This window comes from Rhinopithecus bieti, unplaced genomic scaffold (assembly GCF_001698545.2).
Source record: "Rhinopithecus bieti isolate Rb0 unplaced genomic scaffold, ASM169854v2 scaffold_23918, whole genome shotgun sequence".
Classification (NCBI taxonomy): domain Eukaryota; kingdom Metazoa; phylum Chordata; class Mammalia; order Primates; family Cercopithecidae; genus Rhinopithecus; species Rhinopithecus bieti.
Window position 1 is genome coordinate 622187 of NW_016811178.1, and position 21916 is coordinate 644102.

The 21916-nt window shown below is 38.8% G+C and overlaps 1 protein-coding gene across 24 annotated transcripts in view; it reads left to right on the forward strand.

Moving 5' to 3' along the window:
* Positions 1-21916, forward strand: part of FN1 (fibronectin 1) — a 76246-nt gene that overhangs the window by 33198 nt on the left and 21132 nt on the right. For 15 of the 24 annotated variants that reach the window (XM_017893506.1, XM_017893514.1, XM_017893509.1 and 12 more), the window contains exons 21-32: positions 4676-4770; positions 6181-6349; positions 6802-6888; positions 9333-9524; positions 10892-11164; positions 12272-12454; positions 15779-15868; positions 17120-17389; positions 19067-19183; positions 19855-20019; positions 20557-20712; positions 21699-21812. In XM_017893506.1, coding sequence (XP_017748995.1) covers positions 4676-4770; positions 6181-6349; positions 6802-6888; positions 9333-9524; positions 10892-11164; positions 12272-12454; positions 15779-15868; positions 17120-17389; positions 19067-19183; positions 19855-20019; positions 20557-20712; positions 21699-21812 — 1911 coding nt within the window. The remainder of the gene's footprint in view (positions 1-4675; positions 4771-6180; positions 6350-6801; positions 6889-9332; positions 9525-10891; positions 11165-12271; positions 12455-15778; positions 15869-17119; positions 17390-19066; positions 19184-19854; positions 20020-20556; positions 20713-21698; positions 21813-21916) is intronic. The other 9 variants (XM_017893511.1, XM_017893518.1, XM_017893524.1 and 6 more) reach the window with 1 other exon arrangement.

Sequence of the window (21916 nt, forward strand, 5' to 3'; positions counted from 1 at the left end):
GCTCTTTCTTTCCTCTAGAGCCAGCACTTTGAGTAACATGGGTTTAAAGCACTCTGTTATTAGAAAAATTAAATTCTATTACATTAAATGGATTTACCAAATACTAGTTAAGGCAAGAAAAAATTAGCACCTATGTCTATATTCTATTACTTTGGGCATTGAATAGTAACTATAAATGCAGAATAAAAATATCTACAGGTTGAATGGGAACCAACTAATTGAACATGAAGCCAGGGAAATGATTTCTTTATGAATGTTGGCTGCAGAAGATTAAAGTACTTTTGCAGACAGAATCGCTTTTTTCTTAAATTACTCTTGAAATTCCTCAGAGGAGGAAAATACTAACAATAATTTTTGGCCATGTCTGTCCTTTTGCTCAACATTTTAAAGGAAGTGGTCTTAAATCTCCCACATATCTACATCACAATAAAGACCTCTATTCACAAACTGATTTCTATTAAATACATTTCCATTTACATTACAGAGAATTATGAGACTCCTTATTTCTGGCTGAACATTATTTGTTATTTTCAACTTGACATTTTGAATTATAGAAGCACCTAACATAAGCACTTTTTTAGCATATATTGTAACCATGGACTAGTTTGCAATTTTCTAAGAGCTTTCAACAAATGTTACTCTTCGACTAATTTAAAAGTATGGATGTTAAAAGCATTCAAAAGTCAATAGAAGCCTAGTTTGTAAATAACTATGGAATTGATTTCCCAAAGAAAATGTAAACTTTTCCCCATAAGAATTCATACTTTAAGGAAAACTTACTTCCATTTAAATTTACTGTATGAAATTTGGCCCATGAAGGCTTTTTCCTAAATAATAGTTAATTGTAAGCAAGTAAAATTCACTTTTAATTTGCAAATAAACTTACCTGAAAATGTGGCTAAAATTTTACACGGTTCTAAGATAGTCTAAGATCTACTCTCATGAAATTAATGTCTTTATATTTCTTGTAAATATTCATTTCTTATAAATGTCCTTCAATGAATTAGAATGGAGATTTCAGTGAATGTGCCCTTTCAGTAGATGCTGTCTTTTACTAAAATGTAGAATTCTATAGTTGTCTTGTTCATTCCTTAACATAAGACATATTTTATGTAGTTTCTTTGGTTGAACACAGTGCTGAAGAAAGAAAAAGCATTTTTAATGATGCTAACAATAATTAAGGGAAGGTGGTGGGTCAAGATATTTCAAGTACTTCTGAAGACTTTGATATATTGGATACATTATTTTATGCTTTGCATAATAGATTCATATAAAATATAATTATTTTAATTGAAGTACTGATAGCCAAAAGTAATTTTATTAGATAAAGGTTAACATAGTGTCTGGAACATTGTATGCTTTCAAAAAATATTTGGTGAATAGATGATTGAGAAAGGAATAATAACAAAAACAGCTCAACGAAGCTTATATTTAAATAAACTAATGTAAGCAGGGTATTCTACAACTCCATTCAAACTTTAAGTACTCCTTCAGGTTGTAAACATCCTCAAGGCTTGCATGGTTTTGAAATTACTAAGTTTCTGTAATTTTTTTACTTTCCTACTAAGCTGAATTCTGGGAGTAACTTTTCTGAGTTTTATAACTTGTGCTAAATTCTTAAGAGCGAATGTGAGAAAAGTTACGGGAAAAAGCTGTTTCTGGGGAAAATTCAGCTTACTCCTATATTGATAGGGCAAATTTTATTTCTTTAACAGCTGGGCTTTCTTCCCTAACAAGACCTGCCAGAACCCATAGCTCACACTCAGAATCACATCCTTTGTTTGACATCGTTTGTGGGTTTGTGGTTTGGTGATTTTCCCATAATGGCCTTCCCAGGCAGAGAGCATCATCTTAAACTTGGGAAGACTCTAGCTGGCTGGCTCAAGCAATAGAAAATACCTAGTCTTAAAGCCCAGGACAGTTGAGGCGAATATAATTTGTAAAAAAGTTGTGGTTTTCACAGATGTTCAGTGAAAAAAACTGTTCTCTGAATTGCTTTTTGTGGGCCATTAAAAAATGGTCACACAGGGCTGTCATGGCATTTTGGCAGAGTCAGCAGCAGCCAAGTGGTGTATAATTTCAGAGGTACTAAAAGGCATTGGGGTCACCCATCCCAGTCATGTCCCCCCAACCCCCACCAAACACCATCAAAATAATAATATACATAGATGAAACAGCCCACTAAACCAGTAGTACCTCAATTCAGCCATTAGAGCTATCATTACGAAGTGGCCCACACATATATTTGGCTTTTTCTCACACAATATTTTTAAAATAAAAAAATGGCTCCTTAGAATCCAGACTGAAAAAAAAAAATGCGAGAATTGCGATGTTGATTCTAAATTCCCACATGGCAAAGAAAAAAAAATTGACTGGAGTTGAGTTGAGACTGGAGTCTGAACACTTTTTTAATCCCTGTTTGTATAACTCTGGGGACTAATTCTTTGTCTTGCCAGCCATTCATAATTTAGTATAAATACATTCAGAGGTTTTTTCCCAATGGGAACAAAATTTGATTGAGATGCAAAGAGAGGAAGAATTGTGGAGATGTCAAACATGTGACCAGGGCTACTAACACACTTGATACCCTTGAACTTAACTTACCCAACTCAAAATATCTGGCCTTCTGTGACTTTACCTTTCTACATTTATAAGATTTACAAGGTTGTTAGAAAGCTCTATCTTAACTTCATATATACATTCTTTCCTTCCTTCCTTCCTTCCTTCCTTCCTTCCTTCCCTCCCTCCCTCCTTTCTTTTCTTTTTTTTCCTTCCTTCCTTCCTTCCTTCCTTCCTTCCTTCCTTCCTTCCTTCCTTCCTTCCTTCCTCTTTTTTGGTGCTAAAACCCAAAACAAATCTTTTATTTAAAAAGATGATTTTTTTATTTTTTATTTTTTGGCCAGGTGTGATGGCTCATGCCTGTAATTCCAGCACTTTGGGAAGCCGAGGTGAGCAGATCACCTGAGGTCAGGAGTTTGAGACTGGCCTGGCCAACATAGTGAAACCCCGTCTCTACTAAAAATACAAGAATTAGCTGGGTGTGGTGGCAGGCACCTATAGTCCCAGCTACGGGAGTCTGAGGCAGGAGAATCACTTGAACCCAGGAGACCGAGGTTATAGTGAGATGAGATTGTGCCACTGCACTCTAGCTTGTGTCGCAGAGCAAGAGTGCATCTCAAAATAAATAAATAAATAAAATTTGTTTAAGTAATATTTCATTTTCTTTCTATTTTATTTTATTTTATTTATTTATTTATTTATTTATTTATTTTGAGATGGAGTCTTGCTCTCTCACCCTGATTGGAGTGCAGTGGTGTGATCTTGGCTCACTGCAACCTCCGTCTCCCAGGTTCAAGTGATTCTCCTGCCTCAGCCTCCCAAGCAGCTAGGATCACAGGCACCTACCACCATACCTGGCTACTTTTTATATTTTTAGGACAGATGAGGTTTCGCCATGTTGGCCAGGCTGGTCTTGAGCTCCTGGCCTCAAGTGATCCACCCACGTCAGCCTCCCAAAGTGCTGGGATAACAGGCATGAGCCACTGTACCCAGCCAAAGTAATATTTTCAATAAGAAAAAGAACAGTGATGTAAGGATGCTAGAAAATGCAAAATAAACTTGTTATAATTCCTGATTCTGGTGATAAAATACTAAATTTTTGCAGTGTTATTATTCTGAGTAAATAATCACAGATTTAAAGTACAAATCTTTAGACTTCAAAGTGCATCCATGGTGGCAGATTTTGTTTAACTTTTTATATAGCATGTTTTATTGCAACCAAAAATAGTTGACCATTATTGTGGAATAATTCAGCATAAAGCTTTATTTTTCTTTTTTTGAGACGGAGTCTCATTCTGTCACCCAGGCTGGAGTGCAATGGCATGATCTCGGCTCACTGCAACCTCTACCTCCAGGGTTCAAGCGATTCTTGTGTCTCAGCCTCCCAAGTAGTCGGGACTACAGGCACGAGCCACCATGACTGGCTAATTTTTCATATTTTTAGTAGAGACAGGGTTTCACCATGTTGGTGAGGCTGGTCTCGAATTCCTGACCTCAAATGATCCGCCCACCTCAGCCTCCCAGAGTGCTGGGATTACAGGCATGAGCCACCAATCCCCGCCCAGCATAAAACTGTTTTTAGATCACCATCTATAATTTACCATTGTTCTTAAATTAATGATTAAGAAACAATACGATAATCAGTTTGTGGTGGCCAGTTGTACATTTTATAAGGGATTTTACACTGACGATATAGGGAAATTTATTGTCATAAAACTCATATCCCAACAATGATGGAAAGACGTGAATTAGATTATATAATTTCATTGAAAAGACTGCCTTAGCGAATATGTAACCCCTTGTTACTCAGGTATAATTCACGGGCCAACAGAATCGGTATTATCTGTGTTTGTCAGAAATGCAAACTCCCTAGTTCTTTGTTAGACCTCCAGAAACAGAATCTGCATTTTAGCCAGACCCCAGATGACGTGTGTGGCACATTAAAGATTGAGAAGCCTGATCCTCTCCCAATTCTCACCCAATGAAAAAATATGTTACATTCTCTATCCACTGCTTGGTTAAACTGAGGTTCTCCGTAAAAATACTTGTTATCTCTATTCTGTGAAATCATCTGTGATTTTGAGTTTTGAACACGTGCGTTGATTCTCTCTCACAGTGCAGCCTGGGAGCTCCATTCCACCTTACAACACCGAGGTGACTGAGACCACCATTGTGATCACATGGACACCTGCTCCAAGAATTGGTTTTAAGGTAAACTGCCCATGTTCCTAATCTCTGTGATACAGCCCTGAGATGTCCTTGTGTTTCCCATGTAGTGGAAACAGGGTGCTCAGGAGTCAGGAGACCTGGGTTTTGTCACCTCCTTCTGTTCATACATCTTTGACTACATTGTCAGGGCCTAACAATCCTTCCCTGTCTACCTCACTGAATTGTTCGAAGAACGGATGGAGGCTATGAAAGTGGTTTGCAAAGGATAAAACATTAGCATGAAGCTGCTGCTTGTTGTTATCTTGTTTTCTCTATCCTTTCCCGCAGGGAACTACATTTCAAAAAAACATAGGAAAACTTTATTTGATGTGTTGTTCTAAATGGGTGTGAACAAGTTCACAAAAGCCAATTTAGGGAGACCAATTAAACTCAGAGTCACTTAAAATCGCATTTTCATCCAATCAGTTTCATCTCCAACTGTTCAAAGCGCTGCGGGTAAATCTCTTAATAGAAGTTAAGATTAAGGTTTCCCTGTGGATATCTGGATTCATCTTCTTTAAAGTAATGATATTAGGGAAGTGATGAATACAAATGAATATGTTTAAAAGAATTCCATTCTTTGGCATTTAGTGTGAAGAGAGAAATATTTGTTATCGCTGGAAATCATGACTCAATCCCCTTGATTGTTTAAAAAAATACACCAAAGATAAAGTATATAAATGGCCATACTTATGATTATGCTACTCACATATAGAGGAACTTTTTGAAGATTGCCAGTATACCTTTTAAATTCCCTTAATAATGTCATGCTGACTTTCAGCAGCCTTATGGTGTGTGAAGGATCTCTTTAGAGTTGGACACTATTTGATAGCACGGTGTTACCTGAGTTTTTGAAAACGGATCTTAAAAGGATTTTAAATTATGGGCATAGTTATTCTAATTCTTCTCTTGTAATGTATCATCCTGCAGTTGAAGCTATGAACATAGCTCTTCAAAAGGTGTGTTTTTGCAATACAGTTGCTACAGGGGCTAGTGCCTTTACATGGCAACTAAAAGGTGAATTGAATGTGAATAACTCGTTAAAGGGAGAGCTCAAACATTCCTTCTAGCACACACACAGAAAAATAGAAACAAACTACCATGTGGCCCACAGTCCCTGCATACGTCTGGTTTGTAACAAGAGATTCTTTATCAAGCAAAACAGTATGTAATGACATTTTTCTGGAACTTTCCATTACAAGCCACCTTAATGCAGTTTGGAAGATACCTCCCCCACCGTGGGGAGTTTCCAGCTAAAGTATATAAAAGAGTCCCCAAATCATTTCCTAATAAAAGTACATTGTGCAGTTTCTGAAGAGTCTACATTATTTAAAGCATAATCACAACCTCACAGCAGTAACAGGCCTCTGGAAATATTCGTCCTTGGTGTTTATTTTGCTTTCCTTCCTCTAGCTGGGTGTACGACCAAGCCAGGGAGGAGAGGCACCACGAGAAGTGACTTCAGACTCAGGAAGCATCGTTGTGTCTGGCTTGACTCCAGGAGTGGAATATGTCTACACCATCCAAGTCCTGAGAGACGGAAAGGAAAGAGATGCGCCAATTGTAAACAAAGTGGTGACACGTAAGAAGAACTCTTTTTCCGTTTTCTATTAGTTTTAAAACTGTTCCACTTTTGAAAAAAGATAGTGTCAATATCACTTTTACTTATGAGAATGGCACAGGGGAGACATCTTATCCTTACTTAAATTATTAATGCTATTCCTGAATTTGGAGTAGCAGGTTCAATTCATGCTTTACATTTTATGGCATTAGAAATGTTCTTTCCATGTCAAGAATATTTATGAAAAGGCAAGATGAAAATAATTTCAATAGTATTGCAAAATCATTAATCATAAAAAAAGTATTCGTCAGAGAATTGCTGCTGTCCATCATGTTTTCATAACATAACCTATATTTATACGGGAGGGAGGGAGGCAAGAAGCGTGGAAGAGAGGGAGGTAGGGAAGGAGGAAAGATTACAGAGGTCAAGAGCTTTGTGTCAGCTTTAACTTTTAAAATTTTCTTTCTGCATAGCATTGTCTCCACCAACAAACTTGCATCTGGAGACAAACCCTGACACTGGAGTGCTCACAGTCTCCTGGGAGAGGAGTACCACCCCAGGTAAGTTTGGGATGGATCACAGGGCAAGTATACACCATACCTTCCCAAGACAAAGATTTTAGAAACTGTTTCTTTCAGAGAAAGAAAGGATTCAAATTACAAATGCTCAGCTCTCTATACAAACTATAGCAGTACATGACGTACATCTTGGGGCAGCCTGCAGGATGCTTTAATCCACGTTGACTTCAATCACAGGAAACAGAACAATCTTACACTAGTCTAGGGGGACAAGGCAGATCCTCACACAGCTGTAGGGCTGAAGAAAAGCACTGTGGAAGGTGCCTTTTGCTGAGCGCATAAAAAATTGCCAAACAAATGGTTGAAGTCATATTACATAATTTCGCTTTTGTGAGTTGTTACAGAGCCTAAGTTTATTATTCCCTGAAGTTTTATGAATGTTTTGTCATGAGTTGCACCACAAATGTTGAAGGGTGATGAAAGGCAGAAATACCTTCGTTTTACAGAATAAGAAAACTGAGACTTAGAAAAAATTGGCCTACTCAGAGTCACACATTTTAAATGTTACAAAACTGGGATTGTAACTTAAGTTTGTAGACTCCTTCTCACACCCAACATCACATATTTGGAATGTAATTTTTTAAAATTATATTCTATGCAAACTGAAAATTTGATTAAGGGGTTTCTTGACCATTTTAAAGCTTTAAATGAAGCATTTGTCTAAATTCCTTGTTCACATATATTTGAAAATTATTTATAAAATGCTAAAATGTATAAAGATAGCTGTAATAATAGTCAAATAGCACGATGTATATGGCAATAACAGGAAATTTTAGATATTCATTACTTTTGCCAAAACCACATGGAAGTCTCACAAAACTTATGGAGAAAAATCTTAAACAAAAATAGAAGTTCTAATTAATGTTGACTGCATTCTTACCTCCTATACTTGTTAATTTAAGGGATATGTTTAGTTTATTATTTAGCTATTTCTAATTTTACTGTTAAATTATTGTGAAATTTTTGTTAAAAAAAAAAAAAGTACTGTAAAGTTCTTATCTTTGCCGGGGCACAGAGCTAAGGCTATCATCTCTAAGTCTGATTAATGTATGCAACCACACAGAAAAAAAAACTAGCTCAGAATATCTCTTTTAATCTCCCTCTGAAGTAGAGTGATTTGGGTAAAGTTTTCATTATCTGCGGAAACATCGTTTAAGCCAAAGCTATACAATTTCCAGCTGAGTTGTTCCGAATCTGAAACTTTCAGTTGGCAAGCTTCATGCTTGTTAGCAGCAGGATCATTCATACTTTGTCTCAATGACCCAGCCCACACATTTGGAGGATCACTAGCAAGTGTAATGATCTCAATATTTATTTCTCATTCAGTTGGGTTTCCTTGTATTTGCCACATTAGTGTTTACCCTGTTCCTAATGGCAAATATTCTGTCATCTCCTTGTCTTTTATAAAGTTTAATATACTTTCTCATTTTACTTTTAATCTCATTGTAGAGGCCCTACAGCTCTCTAGTCCTCACTGTTTTTATTTGAATGTCTCTCATCCCCCTCAACCCCTCAACTCTTTTACTGCCCAATTTCTATGATTCCTGAAGACTTCAACAATCAATACTCTCTTTTTTTTTTTTTTTTTTTTGTGAGACAGAGTCTTGCTCTGTCACCCAGGCTTGGAGTACAGAGTGCAGTGGCACCATCTCGACTCACTGCAACCTCCGCCTCCTGAGCTCAAGCGATTCTCGTGACTCAGCCTTCTGAGTAGCCGGGACTACAGACATGCCCCACCACGTCCAGCTAATTTCTGTATTTTTAGTAGAGACGGGGTTTTACCATGTTGGCCAGGCTGGTGTCAAACTCCCAACCTCAGGTGATCTGCCTGCCTCAACCTCCCAATCAATACTCTTTATAGAATAAGTATCACCACTTTTGTTTTTCACCTTTTCTCCTTTCTTGGTTCTCTTCCTATAAATCCCATAGTTTCAGACCTTGTAAATTAGGAGAGCTCTCTGGGGAATGTGCTTAAGGTTGAGAGCGATTCCATACTAGGCAGGTAGAAAGGAATATTCTTCAGCTGTCTTCAAATGATTCATTAAGGAAAAGCAGGGTACAGTGGTAGGACCATGGGATTTGGAAATGAAAGCTTTTGGGAATCACTCCCCTGGTTCAAGATTTCCTTTAAAATGAGGATCTTGGCGGAGGTTGAAGTGAGCCAAGATCGTGCTGCTGCACTCCAGCCTGGGTGATAGAGGGAGACTGTGTCTCAAAAAATAAAAACAAAAAACAAAATAAAGTGAGGATCTTAGTACTGCCTGAAAGGATTGTTTCAAGCATTGAAAGACAGTGACAGTGGAGTCCTCATCAAATGCCAAGTCCTTCTGCATTCCGCTCTGTGAGTCCGTCATTGGAGTCTAGTTAAATATGCTCTGGCTCACAGATGCTCTGTTCGATAACTTCCTCTTTTCTTTTTCCTCCAGACATTACTGGTTATAGAATTACCACAACCCCTACAAACGGCCAGCAGGGATATTCTTTGGAAGAAGTGGTCCATGCTGATCAGAGCTCCTGCACTTTTGATAACCTGAGTCCCGGTCTGGAGTACAATGTCAGTGTTTACACTGTCAAGGATGACAAGGAAAGTGTCCCTATCTCTGATACCATCATCCCAGGTAATAGAAAAATAAGCTGCTATCCTGAGAGTGGCACTTCCAATAAGAGTGGGGATTAGCACCTTAATCCCTAGACGGTTAAGGGTATCAAATATAGTTGGGATTTAATTCCGATCTCCCAGCCACACTCTCCAAAACCAAGAAGTCAAAGCAGCGATTTGGACAAATGCTTGCTGTTAACACCGCTTTACTGTCTGTGCTTCACTGGGATGCTGTGTGTTGCAGCGAGTATGTAATGGAGTGGCAGCCACGGCTTTAACTCTGTAATGTCCGCTCACATGGAAGTATGACTAAAACACTGTCACGTGTCTGTACTCAGTACTGACAGGCTCAAAGTAATGTGGTAAATGCATCCCATCAGTACATTTCTGCCTGATTTTACAGTTCATATCAATTTCCAACAGCTGCCTATAAAATAGTTTTGTCCCCATATGTGAGCACTGAAACAGCATTTGGTTGACACGTCCAGTTTTTCATCTTGCAGTTTCAAATCCTTCTTTTTAAAAATTGGATTTAAAAAAAAAAAGAAGTAAAAGCCACACCTTCAGGGTGTTCTTTGTTGTGGCTTGAAAGACAACACTGTAAAGGCCTAAGGATAGGCTTGTTTGTCCATTGGGTTATAACAGAATGAAAGCATTGGACAGTTGTGTCCCCCTTTGGACTCTTCAGAAGAATGCTTTTACTAACACTAATTACATATGTTGATTATAAATGAACTAAAATAGTGGCAATGGCCTTGACCTTAGGCCTCTTTCCTAAGCCTCAATGTGCTTTTGAATGGCACATTTCACACCATACATTCATAATGCATTAGCGTTATGGCCATGATATTGTCATGAGTTTTGTATGGGAGAAAAAATATCAATTTATCACCTAATTATTATTATTTTTTAATCTTCTTCATGCAAGCTTATTTTCTACTAAAACAGTTTTGGAATTATTAAATAATACTGATACTTACTTCATACACTTATTTCAGATACTTATTCAACATTGCTGATGCTTACTTCAGATATTATGTCTAGGCTCTAAGAATGGTTTTGACATCCTAAACAGGCATATGATTTTTAGGAATCTGAACAGTTCAAATTGTACCCTTTAAGGACATTTTCAAAATGCAAACAAAACAAAACAAAACAAAAATCCCTAAAAGAATATTGTAACCTGTTTTATTCTTCCAGGGAAGCAAACTGTTCATGATGCTTAGGAAGTCTTTTCGGAGTTTAAAACAGATTGCATATTACCATCATTGCTTTAACATTCCATCAGTTTTACTACTGGTAACCTGATATACACTGCTTTATTTTTTCCTCTTTTTTTTGCCTCTATTTTCCTTTTGCCCCCTCCTTTACTTTGTAACTCAATAGAGGTGCCCCAACTCACTGACCTAAGCTTTGTTGATATAACCGATTCAAGCATCGGCCTGAGGTGGACCCCGCTAAACTCTTCCACCATTATTGGGTACCGCATCACAGTAGTTGCGGCAGGAGAAGGTATCCCTATTTTTGAAGATTTTGTGGACTCCTCAGTAGGATACTACACAGTCACAGGGCTGGAGCCGGGCATTGACTATGATATCAGCGTTATCACTCTCATTAATGGCGGCGAGAGTGCCCCTACTACACTGACACAACAAACGGGTGAATTTTGAAAACTTCTGTGTTTGAGACATAGATGGTGTTGCATGCTGCCACCAGTTACTCTGGTTAAATATGGATGTTTCAAGGGGGAAGTCAGCAGTTGGCCAAAGATTAAGACAGGGTGGACTTGGGGGATAAGGAATCAAATGCATCTGCTAAACTGATTGGAGAAAAACATATGCAAGTATTCTTCAGTACACTCTCATTTAAACCACAAGTAGATATAAAGCTAGAAAAATTCAGATGTCTGTTCTGTTAAATATAAAATAGCAAATGTTCATTCAATTTGGAGATCTAGAATTTTTCTTCTTAAACACCAAACACGAATACCAAATTGTATAAGCACCAATTAATTATAAGAAATATATCTCCAAAATGTACCATCATGCTCTTCCTTCTACCCTTTGATAAACTCTACCATGTTCCTTCTTTGTAGCTAAAAAATCCATCAAAATTTAGGGTAGAGTGTTTTGAGGTAGGAGAAAAGTAAACTTGGGAGCATTCTAGGTTTTGTTGCTGTCACTAGGTAAAGAAACACCTCTTTAACCACAGTCTGGGGACATGCATGCAACATTTTAAAGGTTCTCTGCTGTGCATGGGAAAAGAAACATGCTGAGAACCAATTTGCATGAACACTTTTCATTTGTAAGTAGAATTCACTGAATGGAATTGTAGCTCTAGACATCTCACATGGGGGGAAGTTTAGGACCCTCTTGTCTTTTTGTCTGTGTGCATGTATTTCTTTGTAAAGTACCGCTATGTTTCTCTTTGCTGTGTGGCAACTTAAGCCTCTTCAGCCTGGGATAAAATAATCTGCAGTGGTATTAATAATGTACATAAAGTCAACATATTTGAAAGTAGATTAAAATTATTTTTTTAAATATATCGATGATGGCAAAAAGGTTAAAGGGGGCCTAACAGTACTGTGTGTAGTGTTTTATTTTTAACAGTAGTATACTATGACTTAAAATAGATTTAGATTAGACTGTTTGCATGATTATGATTGTTTCCTTTATGCATGAAATATTGGTTTTCCCTTTCCAGCTACTTTGTTAGCTTTAATTTTAAAATTACATTAACTGAGTCTTCCTTCTTGTTCGAAACCAGCTGTTCCTCCTCCCACTGACCTGCGATTCACCAACATTGGTCCAGACACCATGCGTGTCACCTGGGCTCCACCCCCATCCATTGATTTGACCAACTTCCTGGTGCGTTACTCACCTGTGAAAAATGAGGAAGATGTTGCAGAGTTGTCAATTTCTCCTTCAGACAATGCAGTGGTCTTAACAAGTAAGCAGTCGAATGTATCTGTTCCATAAATATTAACCCAGAGCATAGCAAATGAATTCTGAGTTCTCAAGTAGGAGCAGCTAAAAGCAAGAGAGCTGCAACCAAGCTACAAACTAAACTCCAAATTCAATGTACAGCTCCATAAATTTTGAAAGCTGTAATGTTTGTTGCTATCTTAATATACTTTTGGTATCTACAGCTTTTAAAAAATCATAGTGGAAAAACACTAGCAGGAAAGTTCCATGACTTTAAACAAACTCCGCTTCCAAATAAGCGTATAAAAATAAGTGAATATCAAGAGAAATTACATGACTAAATCTAAATCTTTAGAGAAAAAAATGAGAACTGAAAATAGTGTCACTATGCGTGCTTTATTCTCATTTTTATAAAATAAAGTGTCAGCAGTTGATTGATTTAGGATTTGAATACTTAGAAAAGTGACTGATTGCTTGGGCTAGATTAGGATGTTGTTTTGAAGAGAGTCAGAAGTTTAATTTATACTTCAAAAAGAATCTGTTAGGATTTCTCAGAAGGCTGAGAGCTCAAAAAAAAAAAAAAAAAAAAACTGACATTATATAAACAACAATTTATGGAAATTGTCTCTTTCTAGTCCCAACCATTATAGAGTAGACATCTTTTGTTAAAGAATCAAACAGCAGGCTGCAAGATGGTGCTGTGTTTCACATAAACAGTGCTTTTTATTATTTTCACTGTAATAGTCAAATATACAACAACAGCAAAAGATTCTACATAAGGGAAAAATAGCTTACATTTAGGTACATTAACAAATATTAGTCTGAAAACATCTTCTACCTTTCAAACATAATTTAGACAATGAAACACAAAGAAGAGCAGCTCACCATAATCTTGGTTTCTTACTTTGTGGCTGAGGGCAAGAATATCTTTATTTGGCATATCCACCACCCCAGGGCTATTGCTTCTGTTCTAGAGCACCCTGGAATCACTAATTACAGCATCACCCAGTATACAAGCCCCTGCATCACAATGTCTGCCCCTTAGCCATAGACCTGTCACATGTTAATCATGTGTTCTAAGACCTTATTATAATCCTAATGCTACAAATGACCTCAAGGTAGCCTCTCTCCCTCCTAGCAAAGTCATTATTATCCTCTTTTAAAGATGAAGCAAGCCAGGTGCAGTGGCTCTTGCCTGTATAATCCCAGCACTTTGGGAGGCTGAGGTGGGCCAATTGCTTGAACCCAGGAGTTTGAGACCAGCCTGGGCAACACAGTGAGACCAAGTCTGTAAAAAAAATACAAAAATTAGGCGGGCATGGTGGTGCACACCTGTGGTCTCAGCTATGTAGGAGGTTGAGGTAGGAAGGTCACCTGAGCCTGGGGAGGTTGAGGCTGCAGCAAGCCATGATCATGCCACTGCACTCCAACCTGGGTGACAGAGTGAGACCCTGTCTCAAAAAAATAAATAAACAAACATGAAGCAGTTGAGGTCCCCAATGGTTAAGTAAATTGCCACTGGCCAGCTAGTAAGGTGGAAATGGAATCCAAGCATCTGGTCCTCCAGTCTGGCACTTTTCCAAACTTTGCAGGAGGCTTTACAGAAAAAGCCCTCCGCTGAAGGGCAAATGGTGTGCAGGGGAATGAGGGTTTAGTGAGTAGGAGTTCCAAGTTTAGAAACCTCACTCTCTGTATCTTTTAGATGTACATATATTTACCATATGTTACAATTCCTCTAGTATTCAGTACAGTAACATGCTGCACAGGCTAGTAGCCTAGGAGCAGTAGGCTAGACCATATAGCTTATAGCTTAGGTGTGTCGTAGGCTCTGCCATCTAGACCATATAGCTTATAGCTTAGGTGTGTCGTAGGCTCTACCATCTAGGTGTTTTTTGTTTTGTTTTGTTTTGTTTTTTGAGACGGAGTCTCCCTCTGTTGCCCAGGATGGAGTACAGTGGCACGATCTGGGCTCACTGCAACCTCCAACTCCCAGGCTCAAGCGATTTGCCTCAGCCTCCCGAGTAAGTGGGATTACAGGCATGAGCCACCAGGTCTGGCTAATTTTTTTGTATTTTTAGTAGAGGTGGGGTTTCACCATGTTGGCCAGGCTGGTTTTGAACTCCTGATCTCAAGTGATCCACCCTCCTTGGCCTCCCAAAGTGCCGGGATTACAAGCCCATCTAAGTTTGTATAAGTACACTCTATGATGCTTACACAATAAAATCACCAAATCACATACTTATCAAAATGTATCTCCATCATTAAGCTATGCATGATTGTGTATCAAAATGGAAGAAAAGGCCGGGCACAGTGGCTCACGCCTGTAATCCCAGCACTTTGACAGGCCAAGGCGGGCGGATCACGAGGTCAAGATTTCTAGTCCAAGCCTCGCCAACACAGTGAAGCCCTGTCTCTGTTACAAATACAAAACTTAGCCAGGCATTGTGGCAGGCACCTGTAATCCCAGCTCCTCCGGAGTCTGAGGCAGGAGAATCACTTGAACCCAGGAGACAGAGGTTTCAGTGAGCCAAGATCACACCACTGCACTCCAGCCTGGGCAACACAGTGAAAGTCTGTCTCAAAAAAAAAAAAAAAAAAAAAAAAAAAAAAAAAAAAAGAGACTAAGGGATGTATACTTAATTTTTAAAAAACTCTTCTGCTCTCATTTTAATATGGCAGAACCGCTTGCTTTCTCTTGAAGTGTGGCTTTTTTCCAGTAAAGTTTAATTGCTAAGACCACCAGTGCTGGCCTGGGTCAATCCCTGTATGATCCTGGGCAAGTGAATTAAAGAAGATAACTTCTCTGTGCCTCAGTATTTTTTGTTGTTATTTTTTTTTTGTCATTTACAAAATGGAGATAATTGTAGTAAATCAAATTTTTAGAGGTGATATGTTTGCTCAGGTCTTGAATGCGGTGATGGTCTCCCAAGTCACACATATGTAAAAACCCATCAAATCACTGTAAATATATGCAGTACATTGTATGGCAAGAAAATTGCTTTTAAAAGTAGCAAACTACCTCTCAGGGTTGTTGTGAGGCATCAGTGGCAATCCATAGCACCACAGCCAGGATTATCATGTGCCCTCCAGAGGCATACTCTCAGGTGGATGCGAGAAATATCCACCTGTTGCAGCAACTTCATCCCACTTGAAATCCAGCTGAGTCATCTAATTACAGACCTTCGCCAGGTCTGTTCACTGAACACTTTGCCTTAGTGTTCACTTAAGTGTAAGTAGGGCTTTAGGACTGGACATTTGGATATTTCATCAGTTGAAATAGTCCCGGGCACGCTTTGGTTTCTCATGCTTTCGAGCACAGTTTTAAAATAAGCCCCACTTGCCCCTTCAGATCTCCTGCCTGGTACAGAATATGTAGTGAGTGTCTCCAGTGTCTACGAACAACACGAGAGCACACCTCTTAGAGGAAGACAGAAAACAGGTGAGTGGTGTTGGCAGTATGACTATCCAGTCATACTGGATAAAGTCAAAAGTATGACTTTTGCCTACCAATTCTGTATAACAAAATAAATACATCTCCATTTTTTGTGGTCGTGGTGTGTGTACTTTTGTCATCACAGTATGATTTTATCACTGGTCTGAAAAACTAAGATACCTTACTCAACAATCACCTAGACTTCAGTCACTAACAAATTAATTAAGAAATTTGTTGTCTGTCCTTTTAAAAAACATTTCCTAAGAAGATCTTTGTTATTTAGATTTAGTGGACATTCCTTTTCATTAGGTGGCTCTGTCTAATGGCTGACCCAACACTCATCTATTTTTCTTCCTTTATTAACCCAGCAAGTTTACTTTTTTTTACTTAATAAAATATTAATTTACTAGAAGGAAGTTGAACTGAACCTCATAAATATTATGTACTTAAATATGAATGCTGCTTTTAATTTTTTCTTCAAAAGATACAGTTTAGTATATTCATTAATTTATTTATAGTCTACTTGCTTCCAAAAAGGACTTACGATATCTTAGTTTGGTTTCTTATTGAATAGAACTAGTAAATGCTGTAACTAAAACAGAAATTTGCTGGAAGTCCCAGAGACTAACTGGTTTAAATTTGCAACAAACTCTGAATTTTGTGCATTTTCAAAATGCATTTTCAAAATGTCAATTCATGAGGAATTATCAGCATTGTAATTTGTCTGGGATAATGTCTTCAGTTTCAGAAAGTTTTGTGTTTGGCATCATTACCACTCTGTTGACATATAAATTCCCTCTTGAGTTTAGGAGGCTTCTCTGAGAGTCAAACATTTACCTTGAGAGTGGGCAGATCTTGCTTTACTTGGAAGGGATACACTTACAGCATAGAAACATAGAATACTTAAATACTGAAGAATTTGAAAATATCAATTCTCAGAAGATCTTGAACACTTATCTCTAAATGTAACACAGAAACCTACTGTAATAACCCCTAAAAATTGCTTGAATTACTTAGCAAAAGAAAAAAATGAGTGCTTGAGCTGGCTGTTTTGAAGTGAGTCAATTTAAGATTTTAAAATTCATATGTAGCTTAGAATCAGTACATCTTACTCTGAGGTTTATGGAAAATCATGGTATTGATGAGACAGGAATGAAATGTTGGACGTACGTTAATTTCCCCTACACCTTCTTCACTTCCTAAACTGGTGGTATCTTTTCTTCTTTTTTCTCTTCCTCCCCTGGGTGGGAAAAACAGGTCTTGATTCCCCAACTGGCATTGACTTTTCTGATATTACCGCCAACTCTTTTACTGTGCACTGGATTGCTCCTCGAGCCACCATCACTGGCTACAGGATCCGCCATCACCCCGAGCACTATAGCGGGAGACCTCGAGAAGATCGGGTGCCCCCCTCTCGGAATTCCATCACCCTCACCAACCTCACTCCAGGCACAGAGTATGTGGTCAGCATCGTTGCTCTTAATGGCAGAGAGGAAAGTCCCTTATTGATTGGCCAACAATCAACAGGTAACTTGTTTTCTGGTCTGCAAAGAAACTCAGAAGACTTTCCTACCCAGTCGGTAGATTCTGTAAAGTAGCTTGCTGTTGTCTGTCATCAGCTCTTAAAAAAAAAAAAAATAGATCACTGTCATGGGACATGGAGAGGGAAGTGAGAGAATGTGTGGAGAAACACCTCCCTTAGAATATGGTAAAGAAGTCCGGGCATGGTAGCAGTAAAGAAGATCATTTTTTTCCTCTCAAGAAATTTCTCACCTGATTTGGGCATTTATGCATTTCTAATAACACAAGTTTTATTGAAAATGTAGAAAATTGGCCAGATGTGGTGGCTCATGCCTGTAATCTCAGCACTTTGGGATACCGAGGTGGGCAGATCACTTGAGATCAGAAGTTCAAGACCAGCGTGGCCAACACAGTGAAACCCCATCTGTACTAAATATACAAAAATTAGCAAGGTGTGGTGGCATAGACCTGTAATTCCCGCTACTCGGGAGGCTGAGGCAGGAGAATCTTTGAACCTGGGAGGCGAAGGTTGCAGTGAGCTGAGATCAAGCCATTGCACTCCAGCCTGGGTGACAGAGCAAGACCTTGTCTCAAAAAAAAAAGGGGGCCAGGTGCAATGGCTCACGCTTCTGATCCCAGCACTGTGGGAGGCCAAGGCGGGTGGATCACAAGGTCAAGAGATCGGGACCATCCTGGCCAACATGGTGAAACCCCGTCTGTACTAAAAATACAAAAATTAACTGGGCATGGTCACATGCGCCTGTAGTCCCAGCTACTTGGGAGGCTGAGGCAGGAGAATCACTTGAACCCAGGAGGCAGAGGTTGCAGTAAGCCAAGATTGTGCCACTGCTCTCCACCCTGGCAACAGAGCAAGAATCTGTCTCAAAAAAAAAAAAAGTAGAAAACTGAACACTGTTTCAAAGTACCTTTAAAAATATAATTTTAGGGTAATAGTGTCATTGTTCTTAGCAGATAAAGGCTGAAGTACTTAGGGGAACAGTAGCATCATGATACCTGTATTTTAGTCTCAAGTTGTCAAGCCAGAGACAAATACCTAAGGGAAGGGTATATAGGTGTTCATTGTATTACTTTTTTTTTTTTTCTTCTTTTCCTGAGATGGAGTCTTGCTCTGTCACCCAAGCTGGAGTGCAATGGCGGGATCTCAGCTCACCGCAACCTCTGCCTCCCAGGCTCAAGCAATTCTCCTGCCTCAGTCTCCCAAGTAGCTGGGATTACAGGCGCCCACCACCACATCCAGCTAATTTTTGTATTTCTAGTAGAGGTGGGATTCCACCATGTTGGCCAGACTGGTTTTGAACTCCTGACCTCAAATGATCTGCCTGCCTTGGCCTCCCAAGGTGCTGGGATTACAGGTGTGAGCCACCACACCCGGCCTTGTATTACGTTTTTTTTAACTTTTCTGTAGTTTTGAAATTTTTCCAAATACAATGTTGAGGGAAAAAAATTCTTCCCTAAATTTGAAATAATCATTTTATCACAATTTGAATGGGCTCTGTAACCCCTTATCTTGAATTCATCATAATATTAAATTCTGCTAATTACACATAGTATTTACATTACTGTATGAAGGAATCATTAAGACAATTATTTGGAAAACAAAGAATAAATCTGAGTATTGTTTGAAAATTACGGATGTGAAAAGTTTCCTGTTTTTTTTTCTAGTTTCTGATGTTCCGAGGGACCTGGAAGTTGTTGCTGCGACCCCCACCAGCTTGCTGATCAGCTGGGATGCTCCTGCTGTCACCGTGAGATATTACAGGATCACTTACGGAGAAACAGGTACAGCAGTAAAATGCTATTTTACACTCTGATTAAATCAGACTCTGTTGTGGAAAACCTGAAAGCCCAACAGTGAACAAAGACTTAAAGAAATGCTGGCAAGTCCATTCAATGGAGCCCTGGTTTTTTCCAAAAAAATATGGAAGATATAGATGATATAATTTGTTCTAAAACCCAAATAAAAAGTTGTTTATATAATACAACTAGAGGGGGAACAGCAGAGCGGAGGAAATAAAAGGATTGTAAATTCACAGACATATTATCAGTGGTGGAAATAAGTGATTTTTATTTTTTCTTCCCTTTTCTATATTTTCCAAATTTTATTTAACAGGAATTTATTCCGTTACAATTTTTAAAAAGGACACAATGCGTGCAATGCTGGGTTGAGGGCTTACCTTATTCCCACTTTTAATGCTACTCTACTACTCAGTGACATTTTAAAGCTAAAATGTTAAAATAGCACTAACTGTAATTTTCTCTCAATGTTTATACACTTACCAAGGTTTGCTATGTGCATAAATACCCCTTTCTGTTCAAGATAGTGCTCTTTAAAAGGGAATAAGCAAGAAAATGTGATTTACATGCTGCTATAAATGTGGTAATTCAATTAATCAGTAATACCCAAGTAGCTCTAAGCCCCTCACACTCTGAACTAACCCCTTTTCATACAGGAGGAAATAGCCCTGTCCAGGAGTTCACTGTGCCTGGGAGCAAGTCTACAGCTACCATCAGTGGCCTTAAACCTGGAGTCGATTATACCATCACTGTGTATGCTGTCACTGGCCGTGGAGACAGCCCCGCAAGCAGCAAGCCAATTTCCATTAATTACCGAACAGGTACAAACTTCTACTCTGGGGTGACACCAGCTTATTTATTCAGATAGTTTTTTACAATGTTCTCCCAAGGTATTTTTCTCATTGTGGAATAGGTTTTCCTTTTTAATGAGACAACAAACTGCAGCTAACACCTGCAGCTAACAGAGTTTTGAGCCAGATAAAGAAGGAAGCACCCCAAGGGCAGGAAGTTTTGTCAGTTTTGTTGATATATTCCACATGTCTGCAATAAGACGGGCATGGAGAGTGTTCAATAAATATTTGTTGGGAAAGAATGGATGAGTTGATAAAGTAGGATGACAGACATCTGCTTGTGGAATATAGCTTCTTTGTGAATGAAGCAGCCATCTCAAAAATAGGAAATGGTATTGAGATGCCTGCCCCATCCCTCTAAAAGCTCTCTCTGTGTTCTTTCAAGAAGAAATACCTTTCTCATGTAAGAGATCATTCGAACATATAGCAGACCTAGAGAGGAGGGCTTGTCCAATCTTTTCTCCAAGGACTGGGGCTTCACTGGTTTCTCCCTGCTTTTATATACAGAAATTGACAAACCATCACAGATGCAAGTGACCGATGTTCAGGACAACAGCATTAGTGTCAAGTGGCTGCCTTCAAGTTCCCCTGTTACTGGTTACAGAGTAACCACCACTCCCAAAAATGGACCAGGACCAACAAAAACTAAAACTGCAGGTCCAGGTAAGAATCATCTGCATCTTGGCAGAGCATGGTGGCTCATGCCTGTAATCCCAGCACTTTGGGAGGCTGATGCGGGCAGATCACTTGAGGTCAGGAGTTCAAGACCAGCCTGGCCAACATGGCGAAAACCCGTCTCTACTAAAAATACAAAACATTAGCTGGGCATGGTGGCTCCTGCCTGTAATCCCAGCTACTCAGGAGGCTAAGGCAGGAGAATGGCTTGAACCCTGGAGGCAGAGGTTGCAGTGAACGGAGATAGCACCACTGCACTCCAGCCTGGGAGACAGAGTGAGAGACTCCATCTCAGGAAAAAAAAGAATAATCTGCATCTCATATACAACAGGATAGATGGGGTAGCATCTAATATTCTTTTTTATGTAAATGGCTACCTTGTTGTGAGTACTATGTAATTCTTGTCCTATGTCATCATTTTCCCCATTCATGAATTCAGGGCTCAAGATCGTTATCAACCCTCTTCACAGTAGAAGTCTTAAGTGCATTTCTGTTTTAACATGGATAGTTCTCTTTAGTGATATGGACATCTTAAATATCTCAATTCACCCTTCTGGTTTTGTTTATCACTCACACTAAAAAGAGATAAATGGCCTGAGTTTTTCAGATCCTTTTAGCTATGTTGTCTTTGTTTTTAAATAGAATATTCGTGAAATTAGGATCTTAAGGCAATTGATTAAAGTCAAGTTAATTTTCATTTTTTCTGAGAGCAGTATCACTAATTGTTGGGGGCATCATATTAAGTTTTAGAATTCATCCTTGAGTGTGACTTCACTCCCATATGGTAATTTGTATTAGCAATGAACAGGTTTGTCCAAGAGGAAATCAAAGTCTGACTCCTCCATATTTTTGTTATAATTCTGCAAATAAAAATTCTAGGCCACCATATGTTCACTACCAAACTCTAAAAGCCACCTGGAGGACTTTACAGTGGATGACGTGGGTATCGTATTTGCTTTTCACTCCCTTTGCAGATCAAACAGAAATGACTATTGAAGGCTTGCAGCCCACAGTGGAGTATGTGGTTAGTGTCTATGCTCAGAATCCAAGTGGAGAGAGTCAGCCTCTGGTTCAGACTGCAGTAACCAGTAAGTAACCACTGCTTGGTTTCTATTTTCAAAGTCAAATTTTGTTCTTGGGTGTCTGAATGCCCGCCACATGTCTTTTGCAATTACACATAGGGAAAGTCAAC